Below are 17,298 nucleotides of genomic sequence, written 5' to 3' on the forward strand. Positions count from 1 at the left end.
AATCCGACCCAGACGACTGGAAAAACGTCTACACAATTGACCAATTGAAAACAAGCTTATAAAATATATAAACCAATGAACGCTTTCGTTTAAAGAACAGCGGGCATTTAATTTTTCTTTAGTTGTGAATGTGATCACGTCAGAGACACCAAATCGAAGAACAGTAAGTTTAATACATTTTTATAACTTTGTATTCCATTGTATCCGTTTATCTTAAAACATATAAACCAGCGCAAAGTAATATAGATGTGTAAGAAAATGAGCGTTTGGTTAATACTGTTTGTTTTCCTTGTTGCCTAATTTCCGGACATTACTTTCATTGAGTTGACTGCACTTGACTTTGTTGTACATGTTTGGCGAGAGTCAGAGTGTTGCCACGATGGTTGTGTTTTAAATTATTTTGGTGTTAACTTTACAGCCTAGATATAGATTAGGGTGTTTTATTTTTATTCTGTGATATAAACCACCTGGCTTATTACAAACTTAAGTTTTATTTATAATTATATTTAAAAATTTTGTATAATGTTGCTTGTTTTTTTTTACTAAAAGGGAAGTAGGCCTAGGCTAGACCCAGTAACTGGGGCGCTGTACTCCTTTTCAACAATTTTTGACTTTATCGACAGATAAAGTCAAAAATTGTTGAAAAGGAGTACAGCGCCCCAGTTACTGGGTCTAGGCCTAGGCCTATTATTAATATTATAATATAAGTTCAGTTGTTTTGTTGTTTTTCTTTTTCATGTTTTTTTTGTGCAAATAAAATGTAACTTAGTTTGATTTTGACTTTGATTTACAGCATTAATTATAAATATTGTTGATTGTTGAATGTTTTGGGGAAGGAAATTTATTTTCCGTATTCTGCTCCTGCAACCACTTTTTCATTCACTATGATTATTTATGAAATAAAACACTAAAGAATAAGTTTTAAGAAAAGTTTAAAGGAAAGTTTTAAGATACATACAAACTTACTGCTGCAACTGCGCATTATCCACTTTCAAACAACGCTAATAGTAATACTGTAGTCGATGGTTGCACCCAGTCCAGCCGGGTGGAATTGCGCCCAACCTGACAGGATCAGGGAGAGCGCAAGCAGCTGATTACAGAAATCTTGATCGGCAACTGTGCGAGTCCAATGCATTGCATGTACCCTCTCCAGGCAGAGGATGAATTCGAACATAATGCTAATAAAATCAGGTGTATAAGCACTACGTACCTAGACCCAATAACTGGGGCGCTGTACTCCTTTTCTCGAATTTTGACATTATCTAGGTACGACCGATAATGTCAAAATAAAATTTTAAAAAGGAGTACAGCGCCCCAGTGACTGGGTCTACTACGTACCTTGGTGATCATGGTGATGGGCCATAATGGCTCGGGCAGACTTTACTTTTCCCATTCTCATACAATACATACGAACCCAGAAATGGTTCCATTTCAAATTTTCCTGATTTACATTTAGCACATTTTATAATTACATTTGATAATGTAATTCAATTGAATATTTTTTTTGTTTAGCTTACCAATCATACAAAGTGGCAAGTGAGCATCATGTCTTCAACTGAAGATGATAGTAGCATCCCAATCTTACCCTCTGACTCGCCAGGAAGCTCCGTCTCAACCACATTACAGGTAATTCAGTCATTTGGGTGGAACAAAGAACACCCTGTAAGTTCAGGAGTGCGTTTTGGCGACCCCAACCAAAAACTGTTTCGGTTGCTGGTCGTTGGTTCTGCTGTTTATGACGTCAGAAACAATTATTGGTTACAGACGCCAAAACGCACCCCTGGGCTGTTAAAGGCATTGTACACGTTTGGTAATTACTCAAAATACATAGTAGTATAAAAACTTACTTGGTAACAAGCAATGGAGAGCTGTTGATAGAATGAAACATTGTGAGAAATGACTCCCTCTAAAGTAACTTAGTTTTTGAGAAAGAGTTAATTTCTCACTGAAATAATAAAAAAACTTCTGGCCAGAAGCCTTTTATTCCTATCTGAAAGCACACTCATTTGTACAACAAGGGTGTTTTTTCATCATTTTCTTGCAACTTCAACAACCAGTTCAGCCCAAATTTTCACAGGCTCGTTATTTTATGCATATGTTGGGATACACCATACCAAGTGAGAAGACTGAGTGTTTGTTACTTCTTCTTTTGGTGGTATTGTAGTGTGTGACAGGTTCTAACAAAAAACACAGTTTGAAATGATACCCATGCGTGGACTCTTTGTGTAGGCTTTTTACTAAGCATCTGACTAGAGCTTTTAATAAGTAAATCACTAACCAACTATTCACAAATCAAGAAGAACAAAAAATAGGGGATGCTTTCCCCGGCGTGCAGGTTTCCAGCAGAGTCGTGCTGACACCCCTACCAGTCCATCGGCATCGTCACTACAATTCAAGTACAACATATATGTGTACTTTTGTATGTATGCTGGAATTTTGTTAAAATACATTGTTTTAACTACTTTTTGTATTTTTGGTACCTTCTGAAAAAAACCTCTTGGGATCTTCACTAGGGGGTCTGAAAGTCTTGTGCGTCGTAGAACTCTACATAGTAATGCAATGGGGCAGGTCATTCCATAATGTAATGGTACTTTGGAAGAAAAAAAAATCATTCTTGAAGGCAGTTGAGGAAGATTGTGGTATGGGGTGTCGTGGCCGAGTGGATAAGAGCACCGAATTCAAGCAGTGGTGACTCTGTTGAAGCAGTGGCGACTGTTCAGTAGAGTGTGGGTTCGAATCCCAGTCGTGACACTTGTGTCCCTGAGCACTTGCGTCACTTGCGTCACTTGTGTCCACTTCAGAATAATTGCTTCTCTCCACCCAGGGGTAAATAATAATAATAATAATAACATAACATTTATAAGGCGCGCAGTATCTGGAATAGATCCATTCAAAGGCGCCGGAAGCTAGTCAGCTGTCAAATTAAACAGATGAGACTTGAGGTTGTGTTTGAAAGTAGAAAGATCAGGTGTGGCCCTCAGTTCGTCTGGCAAGGAATTCCAGAGACGCGGTGCGCAGCTGGAAAAGGCGCGGTCTCCGCAACTTGCCAGACGAGTTTTGGGAACATATAGTATGTGTGATGATGATGATGATCTAAGGCCTGGTCTGATGTTACGTTGCTGTAGAAGATGTGTAATGTAGCAAGGTTACCTGTGAGGGCAGAGTTGGTACTTGTGATGGATTAGCTTTGATGCGCTACATATTTAGCTGCACATGCTGTATACTCCCCAGGGAGCTGAGATGGTTTAAGGAATGATTTAAGGCCCAGTGACCAGGGGTAATAATGTTGAAGTGCCATGAGCGTCACTGCGTGACGGACCTGAGCGCTTTATAAGAAGCCACTATTATTATAGTTATTATGGATTGTTGTCCCCTCCTGGATCTATGCATTTTTGGCTGAAGATGCTCCATAGCATTGATACTTGATATTAACACTATGACAAATGTCATGTTTCATGCTAGTTGCTCTTGTGTTGTAAGAATGAGCTGAGCAAAACCATAAAATGAAGAAGAAGACAAATTTGTCACACTTGTATCTTGTATTATCTTCTTCTTTCTTTAGGATGAATACCAGGAGTTATTGAAATACGCTGTGGTGACCCCTCACTACGATCCGGCCAACTTACCTCAGTCTCTTGCTCAAGCAGCGCATGCTTTTTCTGGGCGGCAACGACAAGACGAACTCATCTTTGAAGATTCCACTGGTTTGTTGTTTTGTCAATTGTTACTTGAGTATTCTTATAAGTTGCTACATAGTAATTGGGTCACAGAATTCATAACTTCAACAACTAATCTTTCTGTTGAAGGTATATACTCTGCGCCTTGAGTACCTTGTTTGGTAGATACTTGCGCTACATAAGACTGATATTATAAAGGGAATCAATATGTAACGAAGAGGTTTTCAACTAGTGGTTTAATCCCAACGAGGCCTGGTTCTTGATAATTTTACCGAGACGCAGTCGAGGTAAATTATAAAGAACCAGGCCTCGGCGGGTTTAAACCACTAGTTGAAAACCTATTCAACACATTTTGATTCCCATTCATAAATACCTTTTTGGTCAAAAAGTTTTTAAAATGCAAAAATTTTAATTGTCCAATGATTTCTTTCAACACAACACAACACCCCTCCAGCTATGAAATGGTAAAGCCCTCCGCCGCCTCGGGTAAACAACTCCTAAGGGAATGCTGTGCGCGTCGCGCGTATCGCGTGATGTGGCACAACTGTTTGAGCCATTGCTCTCGACCAATAGGAATGAAGAAACTGTCTTATAAGAACAGGTGCACTGTCGCGTGTCACGCCCATGAATTAACACTTTTTACTGGTCATAAACAAAGGTTTATACACACCCACGTGACGCGCTCTCCACCAATAGGAATAGCGACACGGTATGAGGTATTTATGAATATATTATCATAACAATCTTCTAGTACCTTATGACTATGTCATCAGATTGAAAGCCAGGCATGCTAGTGCATTGATTCCCTGAGTGTGACACTTAAGTACCTTAATTTGATGTTTGGTGTTTAAATGTTGAGTTTGAGCCTAGTCAATTTCTGGAAATTCTACTGAGTTTCAAGGTTAATATACCCCCGCAAGGGAAAAAAAAGAACTTTTCTCTGAGTTTTTTATTAAAAAAGAAAAAAAGAAAGAAAAAACAGTTCAATTCAAATGTTAAAACTGTCTCCTTTTGATGCTTGTCATTTTTTTGTAAAAACAAAAAATTATGGTCCAGTAAAAAATCTGAGCTGCAAGCCCTGTGTCGTGTAAATTTGTCTTACAAATTTGAACCATACTCCTTTTTTTATAGAGCTGCCGAGCACAAAATTATGCTCACCAGAAAAAGGTTACCAGCCAAAATACCACGTCACAAGTACAATTTCTGACGGGTATCCTGCTCATTATTGCTAAGCAAGGGTGTTTGTAGCAGTTTATTCTCACTTAAATGATTTCCTCCTTGGTTTGTTTCCTCTCTTTTTAGCATGCCCTGCTCTATACAATCATTTATTTATTTTGTGCTCATATTGGTATTTATCCGTTTTTTCTGTTTTTCTGTCCTGAAAGGCATAGACCTTATGCACATGACATCATTTCAGTACGCACCCTCGCCTTGAAGTAAAAAGGAGGTTGTTCATTGGCCAATCTATGTGCATTTCGATTGTTTCGTCACCGTTTGACCTCAAAGATGGCGGCTGGATGACGTCAATGCATAAGGTCTATTCCTTCTCAAGCTCTGTATTCGGAATGTGTCCCCATATCACTTCCTCTTCAAGTTACTGTTTGTGGCCATTTTTGATGCCTCTTTTGTTAGTTTACTCAATATTATTGTCTATTTCCTGTCTGCACTTCTGTATTTTCATCTTTTTGTGATATATGCGAATAAATGTTCAATGAATGAATGAATATCACCAGGTTCAGAGGCAACAACAACAACAACAGAGGCAAGCTCTAGTGCTGAGGCTCTTAGAGGCAAAGAGAGCATTCAGGCTGTACAGGGTTCCACCACTGATGAGGATATCTCAGACAATGGGATGTCACAGACTACAGGGGAGAGGGAACCAAGGAGGCGTATCCCAGGTAATTTATGACCTCAAGGCAGTCCTCAACTATTAGTCTATGGGTGCGTTCGTTTAGCTTCCCTGGGTCGACTCCGGTCTGCCCCCGGTGCGTTCGAATAGCTTTGACGTCATTCCAGGGGCACACCCAGGTCAGCCCCCAGTGCCCTGCTTGTGGAGTGGGTCACTTGGGGCTGGCCCCAGGTGCATGACGTCAATACGAGAGCGGTGAGTGATCGTTCGTTCAGCTCTTGTCAGGGGCTCACCCGAGTAAGCACCGCGGGGTAGACCCAGAGAAGCTAATCGAACGCACCCAAAGATGCCTCTCTCCGTTTTAGTAATCCTAAATCATCCTTGGTATGCTGCACTTTCCATTTTGGTATTAATTAAAGATATAATAATAATTGGTTTGTGGTAATCCCATGTGTGTATCTACTTGCCAGGTGGATTTTGTTGTTTAGAGAACTGTCTTGCTTTATATCTACTACCGCTGGGTAGATTTAGACTTCTCATTAACTTCACTACCGCGGAGTGAGTTTTAAATTGGTCTCAATGTTTCGACTAGCTTGCCCTTGTCATTGTCAGGAAACTGAAGAATATGAGAGACGTGGCCTATATTATAGGGGTTATGGGGTTTTGGTGTGATTCACGGTGTGAAGTCAGTGACATTTGTCAGTCTCCTAAAGGCCGAGTTATACAGTCACTCGCATGATGGTCAGGCTATGAAAATCTTGAGGCACAATCATAAAAAGACACAGTTTTTAGGCCTCAGCGATGACTACAAACTGTGTTTTTTAGGATCTCGCATCAAGATTTTCATCGCTGACCATCGCGCAACCGAGTAGAGAAAATGATCTTTCGTTTTGTTTTATGAAGATCAAATGACCCCAGTACGGTCCTACATGAGCGGTCTGGTTGCCACAGCAACACCAGAGACACCAGACTCTGATGCGTCCACATTATCAGAGTCGGACCTGTCAAGAGGCAGTGGAATGTCGCCCTCTGTTGACCAGGACTTGGCAAGGATGGAGGCAAACCTTGATAATTGGAGTCTGGACTTGAAGCGCAATGTTCTGGTAGGTAGAGAGAGCACCTCACACGGAGTGTGTTAACATAAGTAGATGCTCATACATCAGTGTTTGTGTTTCCTTAACAATGTTGATGTGGCATTTCATTTTTTTAAGGTATTGTACAGGTTTATTAAAGGCACCGGACCCTATTGGTAATTGTCAAAGATCAGTCTTCTCACTTGGTGTATCTCAACATATGCATAAAATAACAAACCTGTGAAAATTTGAGCTTAATTGGTCGTCAAAGCTGCGAGATAATAATGAAAGAAAAAACCCTTGTCACACAAAGTTGTGTGCTTTTAGATGCTTGATTTCGAGACCTCAAAATCTAATTCTGAAGTCTAAAAATCAATTTCTGGAGATTTACTTTTTATAGGTTTTCTCTGTCAATTTTGGCAAATGAGCAGCCAATTTGACCACCAAGCTATTCTATTTCGCGCGAAATCGAATGCTACTGAAAAGGGTCATTCAATTTCGTTTTATGATTAGTCAAATGTAATGTTGCGTCATTCGATTTAACAGAATAATCATTCAATTTAACAATTCACCAAAGCAGCATTCAAATTCACAGACGCTTCATGAGGCATGTGTGTCACGAAAATGAATGACGATACGCTAAATTGAACAGAGTGCTTAAGGAGTTTGACTCGACTCAAAACGAAATTGAATGGCCGAATTCTGAATTTAAAACGCAGTAACAACTGGAGAGGCAAAACAGCTTTAACTCGAACGCATGAACATGAAATTGGCTGCTCATTTTCTGAAATTGACCGAGAAAACCTATACTTGAAAACTAGGTTACTTTAGAGGGAGCCGTTTTCACATCGTTTTATACTACCAACAGCTGTCCATAACTATGTTGTTACCAAGTAAGGTTTTATACTAATAATTATTTTGAGTAATTACCAAAAGTGTCCACTGGATAACAAACTTTGTTCAATTTTGGTGAAAAAAATTACTGATTATACAATTCATACTAGAACTATTTTTTATGAGAAATATTTCCCTCCAAAGCAAAGTCATGTTGCGATTACTTTGAGTACTTATTGGCATTAAAATACATGTTTATTTGACTTGTTTCCTTAGGCTGAGCTGAGCCAGTCAAAGATCTTATTGATTGAGCGACATCGACAAGAGATACGAGTCATCAAGGACAGGTACACAAACAATTTTTTAAAGGAATAACAAATTCTTCAGGCATGCAACTCTTTCGCGTTTCTGCGGAATTCCGCATTTGTTTTAAAGGGACACATTGCCTTGGATCGGTCGAGTTGGTCTTTGAAAAGCGTTTGTAACCGTTTTTTATAAAATGCATATGGGTAGAAAGATGTTGTAAAAGTAGAATACAATGATCCACACAAACATGCCTCGAAATTGCGTGATTTTCCTTTTACCTCGACGACTAACACGTCGGCCATTTATGGGGGTCAAAATTTTGACTCCCATAAATGGCTGACCGTGTTAGTTCGCACAGTAGAAGAAAAACCACGCAATTTCGAGGCAAACTTGTGTGGATCATTGTATTCTACTTTTAAAACATCTTTCCAACCATATGCATTATATAAAAAACGGTTACAAACGCTTTTGTTTTGACCAACTCGTCCGTTCCAAGGCAACGTGTTCCTTTAAAATGATTAGTGCTAAATTAAAAAACGGGGGGGAAAAAAACCTTATACATGCCTGGCAACAACAATGTACAACTACAATAATGTAAAATAAGCCTAGTACATGCTAACAATGCACCTTAGAGCATAATAAACCTCCACATTTTCTAGGGTACCATTGTGGGTCTCGTGCTCTGCACTTGCATTGTGCCTTTGAAGATTTTCCTCTTTTTTTTCAACAGCCAGTTGCATGCCTGATTCTAAATATACATGTAGCGCATTTCACAATAACATATCAATGGTTAATAGCATCAAATTCAAGTTCTGGTGATTAAGGTAAAAAAAAATCACATTTTTCTTTTTAACCAAATTACTCAAAGGGGAACATTTGTAATTGTGTTTTTTTTTTTTGTTTTTTTTTAATGCTATTGTTTGTATTTTAGCGCCATGAGCACTTCTGTGGATTTGTGCGCTTTATAAGTTTTCATACTTATTAGGATTATTATTATTATTATTTGTTATAACCACAGTTCTCCAGTGCGCTTTACCAAGTTTTTAATGAAATAGCTACCAAAAGTACACTCTGTCTTTATTAATGATTTTGTTAAACTCTTATTTATAATTTTACATTGAATGTACAGACACAGTCGAGATATCGACCACCTCCAGAATGAGATTGGGAATCTGAAGGAGCTTCTACACACGTATGAGGTGTCTATCGAGCGCAAGGACGGCGTAGTGTCCAATCTAACGAGGGCGCTGCAGAGACAAAAAGAACGATTTGAAATGCTGAGAACGTTTCAGGCTTGGAAATTGAGACACAGTGAGGATCGCAGAGAGGTCAGTCAATAATAATAATATTGGCTTCTTTTATAGTGCACATGTTTTTTTAATTTTTCTTTTTTGCAAGTCGCCAGACACACAAGGCCTGAAGGCCACTTCAAGGTGTGGGCTACAATTATTTTTGTCCAGAGGCCGTTGCCACCTACTCCTAAGGCTGAAACAGGGTTACCCCTCGGGTATCATCAGTCCGTAGCCTGGCCGGTAGAGCAGAAAGCAATACCTCCCCAATTTTTTGTAGCAAGTTTCACGACCGGGATTCGAACCCACACTCTGCTGATCAAACACCAAGCTTGAATCCGGTGCTCTTAACCGCACGGCCATGACACGCCAGAGCACTTATCGAAAAGAGAAGGGGGTTTGGCACCGGTGTTCCTGGTTTGATCTGCAGCATTGCGCGGACCATAACATATTTGTCACTCAGTGAACTCAAGGCGCTTTAACATACAGTTTTTTTCCTGAAAGGTAAGTGTTGGACTAAGTTTAAATTATGAGAGACCTACTCCTTTAACATAGCACCATGTTATGGTTTGCGCAACATGCTACAGATCAAACCAGGAACACCGGGGCAAACCCCCCTTCTCTTTTCGATAAGTGCACTGGTTCCCATCCGAAGGGCATAGCATCATGGCTAGGTGTCTTGCTTAAAGGCAGTGGACACTATTGGTAATTGTCAAAGTCTAGCCTTCACAGTTGGTGTATCTCAACATATGCATAAAATAACAAACCTGTGAAAATTTGAGCTCAATCAGTCATCGGACTTGTGAGATAATAATGAAAGAAAAAACAACCCTTGTCACACAAGGTTGTGTGCGTTTTGATGATTGATTTCGAGACCTCAAGTTCTAAATCCGAGGTCTCGAAATCAAATTCGTGGAAAATTACTTCTTTCTCGAAGACTATGGCACTTCAGACGGAGCCGTTTCTCACAATGTTTTATACCATCAACCTCTCCCCATTACTTGTCACCAAAAAAGGTTGTATGCTAATAATTATTTTAAGTAATAACCAGTAGTGTCCACTGCCTTTAAGGACACAAGTGTCAGGCCGGGGATTCGAACCCACACTCTGCTGATCAGAGATACACAAGTTTGTATCCTGTGCTCTTAACCTCTAAGCCATCACACGCCATAATGGAGTATTTTGCATGCTCAAATAAGCTCTACATTCCTGCAGTGTAGACAAACTATTACAGTGATTGTACAGCAGAAACTATTTAATCAGGCCTGATACTTCTCGAAGGCAACAAAGGACATTGTCTCCATGCCCCCCCCCCCCCCCCCGGTCATTGTCTTGGTGCCCTTGAAATGATACAGTAGAAATTTACATTTTTTTTCATAGGGTGCCCTTGCCCTTTCAAAAACGAAGAATACAGGCCTGTTTAATGGAATTGCAGACAAAACTTTTATGTGTACATGAGTTGACCTTCCCCCCCCCAACTCCTTTGTGTTTTATAACTTGATTAAAAATACTGTATTAACTTGACTTCCTCCCGAATGCAAGATTGTCATCAAAGAGGATAATGTTTGATTTGTTTTATTTCTTTTGTCTCGACACCGCCAGGCTTTCACTAGCAAGCTAGCCGTCAGGCAGCGTGAACGACGCCAGATGACTAAAGTATGGGGTGCTTGGCACAGTCTGATTGAAGCTAAATGGAAACAACGCGTTGAGAAGGCGTGCCAATCCAAAGCCCAAGAAGTGTGTATGTCACTCACCAATGACTACGAGACACGACTCGCTTCGGTGAGTACCTGGAAACCATTTTTTGAATCTTGATGAACCTAATGGCTGGGTCACACCATCAAAACGTCCAAAATCATCCTTTAAAAAAAACCAAAATGTTCAACACGTTCGGTCTGGCTAGCACAGATAGCTTCGGCACGACAGTGTCTATAATGTGTCCCATTTGTTGAATTCTGGTAATGAATTGGGTCTGGCCTGTCTTTGAACGAGTTGAATGAGTTGAATCAATCTTGAGGAGCGAGAGCATCAAACTGAAAAATGCTTTAGAATTTGTTTTATCTCATATTGTTTTAATTGTTGGTTGCATTTGTGAATAGTTGAACGAAGCACTGGAGTCATCGCGTACTGAGGTGACGCGGCTCCACGCTGAGAGAGACATGTACGAGGAAACAATGAAGAAAGCGTTCATGCGAGGTGTGTGCGCCCTCAATCTGGAAGCAATGACAATGTTCCATGAGAATGAAGGTGAGACAGAGCCCCCCTAATGAATATTCATATATGACTATTATCTGGGGCCCAATATCCTGAATATCATAGAGCTGCTTAACAACAAAAAGAATAACCAGAATAACCTTTGCTAACCAGAACAGGGTTACCAACTAAAACACCATGTCACTTGTACAGTCGTGACTGGTAACCAGGGCCCAGTTTCATAGAGTTGCTTATGAACAAAATGTATCTTAACTCTACCTAATTTTGCCTACCAAAATGCCATGTCACTTGTACAACTTGTGACTGCTTAGCGTATTATAGTTAAGCATAATTTTTTACTTAAGTAGCTCTATAATTGGGCCTTGGTTTCAACAACAACGTACATGTAATGACAATATTTGCATCTCACCAGGGTCCAATTCCATGCAGCTGCTCAAACATGGTCCACCATTTTGGGGAGTCAAGAATAGGTGGTTCTACAAAAAGGCGGACCGAGTTCAAAGTTCACAAAGTAAAAGGAAATTAATACAATTTCAAGGGATATCTCTGCCCTCACAGGTACCCATTTACCCCTGGGTGGAGAGAAACAATTATAGTAAAGTGTCTTGCCTAGGGACACAAGTGTCACGACCGGGATTCCAACCCACACTCTGCTGAACAGAAACACCAGAGCTTGAGTTGGGTGCTTTTATCCGCTCGACCACGACACCTCGCCGTCACTTCATTCAAACTTTTCTCTGAGAATGTTCCTTTGTCTGTAAACTTTAAGATAACGGTGGGAACAGTCGACCTAAATCTGATGATGCCCACCTACACCAAGTGCCAACTTCAACAGAAGCACCCTACAACCCCCACCCGGTGGCACCCCACACCTCTCACCCAGTGGCTGGAATCATCAACACAGAGCCCCAGTCTCGTACCGTTACGAGCCAGGGTGCGACCACCCAAGGTACAGTCACCCAGAGTAGTTCAGGAGCAATCGGCAAAAGTGGGGTGAGTACGTCACTGATTTACGTTACTGATTTACATCAATGATCTTACTTTTGATATTTTAAGACAATTCAGCACCATCGTCTTCTCAAGATTTATCTTTTATTTTTAGTATTGCCAGGGCACAAGAAAACTACTTGAAGAAGTCATTGAACAAAGACAAACTGATAAAAGAGTGGGACTACCATTTGAGCTATTTATCATAGCCCATGTTGGCAGTTTTCCCGCCTCTTTATTTGTGTTTGGGATAATTGTACATGAGCAAATACTCTGTATGTGCGTGTTAGGCGAGGAATGAGGTGCATGCTGGTCTGGCTAGCGATTAGACCAGCATGTACCTCATCCAACAGTAAGCGTTTGCACAATAGTTATTTGCGAAAAGGTCTATGGACTTAAAGGCAAAGTATACCTTTGGTCTTTTTGACCATTTGATTGCTTTTATCCTATATAAATATAGACCCTATATAAATATATAATGAATAGGGTAGATGGCCTTAGCTTTCGATCCAATCCGGACCTTCTTCAGAGGCATAAAACAAGTACAAACAAATACATATCCATTTATAGAAAAAGAGAGGGGGAAAGGGATTAAGGAAAGGATCCAGAAAGAAGCGGGAAAATAACAGCCAATCAAAGTTTCTATTTCAGAGACAATATTGGTGGCTATGAACCAATAGGAGTGAAGTGGCGAGGACAAAGGATGTTAAGAATGAAAGGATGGGTTACTGGACCATAAAAGTGGTAAATGTATTGTTCGACAACAATGCAGGGAGACATGAAAGGGTAGGATTAGAGAGCAAGTTGCATCATGATGCAACTAACAATGGTCAATTAATAAGAATAGCAAGATCAAAGGTATGATGATTTATAATTATAGATAGATACATTCAAACTAGCATGTGAATATTTTTTTTGCAAAATGCGGTCGCTTTGTTTTAGATATCACCAAAAAACCAGGATGATTAATTTGTAATTGGAATAGACAATCTGAGTGACGTTACTGTCCGTATTGCTTCTCAGATTCAAATTTGGGGGCGACAAAAAAAAAAATTGAAACATTTATCCATAACCACATTCCTTCGAAGTGAAATGATTCTCAAAATGTTTTTCACTATCAAAAGCTTCTGTACTTTTAACCAAGTAAGTTTTTATTGCCATTACATTACAAGAGTGATAACCCAAACGTATAACTTCCCTTTGAAGATGTCTTGTCTGAAATGATTTTCTTTCTTTCTATTTTAGTCGTCAGCTTCTAAAGCAGCTCACAGCTACAAAACGACAAAAACCATCACAGCTAGAGTCTCTACGAGGCCAGATACTATGAGGTCAGGGCAGTCGAGCGGAGCAAGCTTAGCTCCCCCTATGAGTTCAGTCATGGTTGAGAGACATCACCCTGTTACACAGGTCTGTATGGATTGATACTAATACGCATCTCTTATTATTTATGCACATTATTTATCACAATACTAACTCAAAACAAGGCAATAGGCGCAGCCACTGCAAGTGATTGGGGACTTGTGCCCATAGCCTCATTTTGGGTAAGAATTATGATGTATGCATAAATATTAAGAGAGGCGTATACATACACCCGACTACTTTTGCAGATTGCGTTGCTTTCCATAGTAGAGGGAAATATATTGATATTTTGTTTTTCCCTTCTTTTCTTAGGGGGGGGGGGGGGGGGGGTGAGGTATATGTTTTTGATAATTATGTTAGCAAGCTACACATTACATTACTGTATAGCTTGATGTCTTCTAGAATTTGGTATGTGTGTGTGTGTGTGTGTGATAAAGTACTTGTTGAACCAAGGACAAAAGGGGGGAGAAAAGGACTCCATAGGGGAATTCTAGGGACTGAAGTACTCCACAATGAAATTTGTGTACAAAGTCTATGGGAAACTGTTAAGTGCAGAGACAAAGGAAAGAACAAAATCATGCTCCACAACGATGCACATTTGAGAATGTGTGCTTTCTTTTGTGTGCGATCATGATTGTTGCTTGTACTATGTTGATACAGAGTGAGCCCCCCCAACTACTTTTTTGTTGTTGAAAGTTTTTTTTTTAATAGTTAAACCTGCTTAATCTGAAAATACTCTATTCTTCTCTTAGCAAACCATTGGCCATGCGATGGCTTCCCAATACCCTATAACAACAGGCGTGGCATCTATGAGTAGGGACTCCGCCCGTCAGACACTCCAAGGCCACGCCCAATCCCACCAGCATGTTCCTAGGCAGCAACCATCGGGCATGGCCCAGAGGAAGATCGCAGGGCAGAGTGGGCGTGTGGCACTGACGTCAACTCCCAACATCCACACGGTAAAAGTGGTCCACTAGACCAAAAATAAACGCAGCCATCTTTGTTGGGTTCCCAGTATACCGGTAGGATCATTGTACTTACATGATAAACAAATTCAACACAGAAAAGTCGAACTAAGAGAAATAATTATAAACCTGTTTTTTTTTGTTTTTTACAGAATTGTCTATAAGCCCTGGGGTGGATTTCACAAAGGTAGTCCTAACTTAGGACTAGTCCTAGGCAATGCTAAGAGATAGGACCAGTCCTAAGTTAGGATGTGTTACTGGTCCTAACTTAGGACTAGTCCTATCTCTTAGCATTGCTTTGGACTAGTCCTAAGTTAGGACTACCTTTGTGAAATCCACCCCTGTTTTTAGTATAACAATGAATGGTGAACTTTATGCATATCTTTGTCCTGTTTTGGGGGTTTTCAGAATTTTTTTTCCATTTTTGTTGACCTGAAGGTGTGAACATTTAAAGACAGTGGACACAATTGGTAATTGTCAAAGACCAGTCTTCTCACTTGGTATACATAAAATAACAAATAGCTCAATCGGTCGTCGGAGTTGCAAGATAATAATGAACGAAAAAATACCCTTGTCACACTAAGTTCTGTGTTTTCAGATGCTTGATTTCGAGACCTCAAATTCTAAACTTGAGATCCCAAAATCAAATTCATGGAAAATTACTTCTTTCTTGAAAACTGTGTCACTTCAGAGGGAGCCGTTTCTCACAATGTTTTATACTGTCAACCTCTCCCCATTACTTGTTACCAAGTAAGGTTTTATGCGAATAATTATTTTGAGTAATTACCAATAGTGTCCACTGCCTTTCAGTCAAAATATCAAAATTTACATCAGTAAAGACGTTAATTTTACCAATTCCAACATATGGGAAAAAAATGAAAGAACAAACTCACAAATAGTTCAGTGACATTTAGCACTACACTAGTGGCTTTATCAAATATGATTTTTGATAGATGAACATTGAGTTCCAATACAAACAAAATTTTACATATTTTTTAATGTATAAAGTTAGCAATGATACCGTATTGTAAAGTATTTGTATTACCTCTATCATTTTTTAGATGCTTTTATAATAAATGTTTTGTTTGAAAACCGCCTTGACAAAGATGCCATATTGTTGATTTCAATGGGACATAAATGAGTTGTCTATCCCATAGATTATAAATGCTTCTTTGTAGACGGCGCGAGCTACACTCAGGTCAATCTGCATTTTCTGTGCCACGTCATAAGTGTAATCACACCACGTCTGATTCCAACCACCACTAACAAGCAGAACATGCTTCCTCTTCAAGACTGACTGCTGCTCTGGAAATTTAAGACCCACATCACAAACGAGGAGAAGAAATCATTTAACATTTCCATCGTTAGTTGCCGGTGAATCTGGAGTACTGTTTGGTTCCAACAAGTAAACATGATGATCGACCACTTCATTGTTAATCGTCTCTGCAACTGTGATTTTACCTGGTTTCTTTTGGAAGCCAAGACGCTTAGGGATAGCTGCACTCATATCATTATCAGTGGCTACATGGATTTCAAAGTGCTCGATACCTATGGCCTGACCATACTCAATAAGCTTCTTACAGCTCATGGTACACAATCCCATGCCTACCTTATCCTCTCGTAACCAGTACCCAATATCTGCCGTCTTGGTTGGGGCATTGATGGTTCTCAGAGAAACAACACCAAAGACTTCTAGTTCTCCAAGCTGATTGTCGTCATAAATCACACAATGCAGACCATTGCCAGAAGCTTCTTGAGCCATTGCTGATTTGACGAAGCAGGCAGAATCTTCAACATTCTTTACCGCTGAGACCCATGGTAGATATAGGCTGAGGCTGGCTCGGCTTTGATCCACAGCGTCAAACAAGGCACTGGCGTCCGTCTCCTTCACGGGCCGAATGAAAACAGACTCTCTTATCGCCAATGGGAAATAGCGAGGTACTTGAAGAGAATCCATGAATCATAGATAAGAAACTAAAAAAGCCAAAGAAAATGGAAGTCTTCTTAATAAAACTGAAAGGCTGTAAACTTTGGATTAGGTGCTTTGGGCTAAAAGAAAATTTGCTATGGAAGAATCGTTGTTTTAAAGTTATTGAAAAGAAGAATGAAGCCAGCCGGTCTTAAACAGTTTCAGCTGTGTTTTTATCGGCCATTAACACACCCCCATGTGATGCCCTCTCCACCAATAGTAGTAGCAGAAACTATCTTGGGTATTTATGAATATCTTTTTAAAGCATTATAAGTTATTATTATTATTATTATTTATGTAGAAGAAATAAAAATCTAGAAAAAACAGACCCAGTAACTGGCGCGCTGTATGTAGGCCCAATGAAAAAAAATTGTACGACCGATAACGACAACTTCTTTTTTTAAAAAAGGAGTAGGCCTAGGCTACAGTACAGGACAGCGCCCCACTTGCCGGGTACCGCTATGTACAGTGTTAGCAAATACACACACATGCAGATGACTTCACAACAACATTATCTTGTTATTCAAAATTTAAAGCACTCACCAGGCTGGCCACACATTGATTCAAACAACCAAAACACCACAAGTATACACACACGTTTCACAAATTATCCACAAAAAAGAAAGCGCCCTCTCTTGCTAAAACTTAGCATGAACATCTGACGTCACACTACTACAAGGACCTTTCTTTTGTCGATAAACAAACCGCCTAATAGACCGGCAGCCCAGAGCACTTTGGTTAAAGGAACGAGGTACCAATATTTGACTACGGGAACG

The 17,298-nt window shown here is 39.9% G+C and overlaps 2 protein-coding genes across 4 annotated transcripts; one reads left to right on the plus strand and one right to left on the minus strand.

Annotated features, from left to right (window-relative positions):
• The first annotated feature begins 106 nt into the window (after positions 1-106).
• On the plus strand, positions 107-14,720 carry LOC139937222 (centrosomal protein POC5-like). 3 transcript variants are annotated; one of them, XM_071932302.1, is made up of 12 exons: positions 107-163; positions 1,513-1,626; positions 3,563-3,704; positions 5,411-5,575; positions 6,430-6,629; positions 7,710-7,780; positions 8,869-9,067; positions 10,631-10,810; positions 11,128-11,275; positions 12,012-12,235; positions 13,475-13,636; positions 14,341-14,719. In XM_071932302.1, exons 2-12 carry the CDS (start codon positions 1,546-1,548, stop codon positions 14,563-14,565), a joined length of 1,797 nt encoding a protein of 598 aa, XP_071788403.1. In that variant the 5' UTR covers positions 107-163; positions 1,513-1,545; the 3' UTR covers positions 14,566-14,719. The 3 variants fall into 3 exon arrangements, with proteins under 3 accessions (XP_071788403.1, XP_071788404.1, XP_071788402.1); XM_071932303.1 differs by lacking the exon at positions 107-163 and adding an exon at positions 222-250 and having other exon boundaries at positions 14,341-14,720; XM_071932301.1 differs by lacking the exon at positions 107-163 and adding an exon at positions 330-382 and having other exon boundaries at positions 14,341-14,720.
• Positions 14,721-14,836: 116 nt separating this feature from the next.
• Positions 14,837-17,205, minus strand: LOC139937382 (ribosomal-protein-serine acetyltransferase-like). The gene is made up of 2 exons (XM_071932504.1): positions 17,066-17,205; positions 14,837-16,527 (listed from the first exon to the last, which is right to left on the minus strand). Exon 2 carries the CDS (start codon positions 16,508-16,510, stop codon positions 15,899-15,901), a length of 612 nt encoding a protein of 203 aa, XP_071788605.1. The 5' UTR covers positions 16,511-16,527; positions 17,066-17,205; the 3' UTR covers positions 14,837-15,898.
• Between the last annotated feature and the right edge of the window lie 93 nt (positions 17,206-17,298).

Source organism: Asterias amurensis, chromosome 5 (genome assembly GCF_032118995.1).
Source record: "Asterias amurensis chromosome 5, ASM3211899v1".
NCBI lineage: Eukaryota > Metazoa > Echinodermata > Asteroidea > Forcipulatida > Asteriidae > Asterias > Asterias amurensis.

What these genes read in the sequence shown, in the direction of transcription:
- LOC139937382 (XM_071932504.1), bottom strand. Translation starts at nt 16,510, where the DNA reads ATGGATTCTCTTCAAGTACCTCGCTATTTCCCATTGGCGATAAGAGAG.
- LOC139937222 (XM_071932301.1), top strand. Translation starts at nt 350, where the DNA reads ATGTTTGGCGAGAGTCAGAGTGTTGCCACGATG. An exon ending in CATCTTTGAAGATTCCACTG is followed by an intron (nt 3,705 to 5,410) that starts GTTTGTTGTTTT and finishes GAATATCACCAG; the next exon opens with GTTCAGAGGCAACAACAACA. An exon ending in ACTTGAAGCGCAATGTTCTG is followed by an intron (nt 6,630 to 7,709) that starts GTAGGTAGAGAG and finishes TTGTTTCCTTAG; the next exon opens with GCTGAGCTGAGCCAGTCAAA.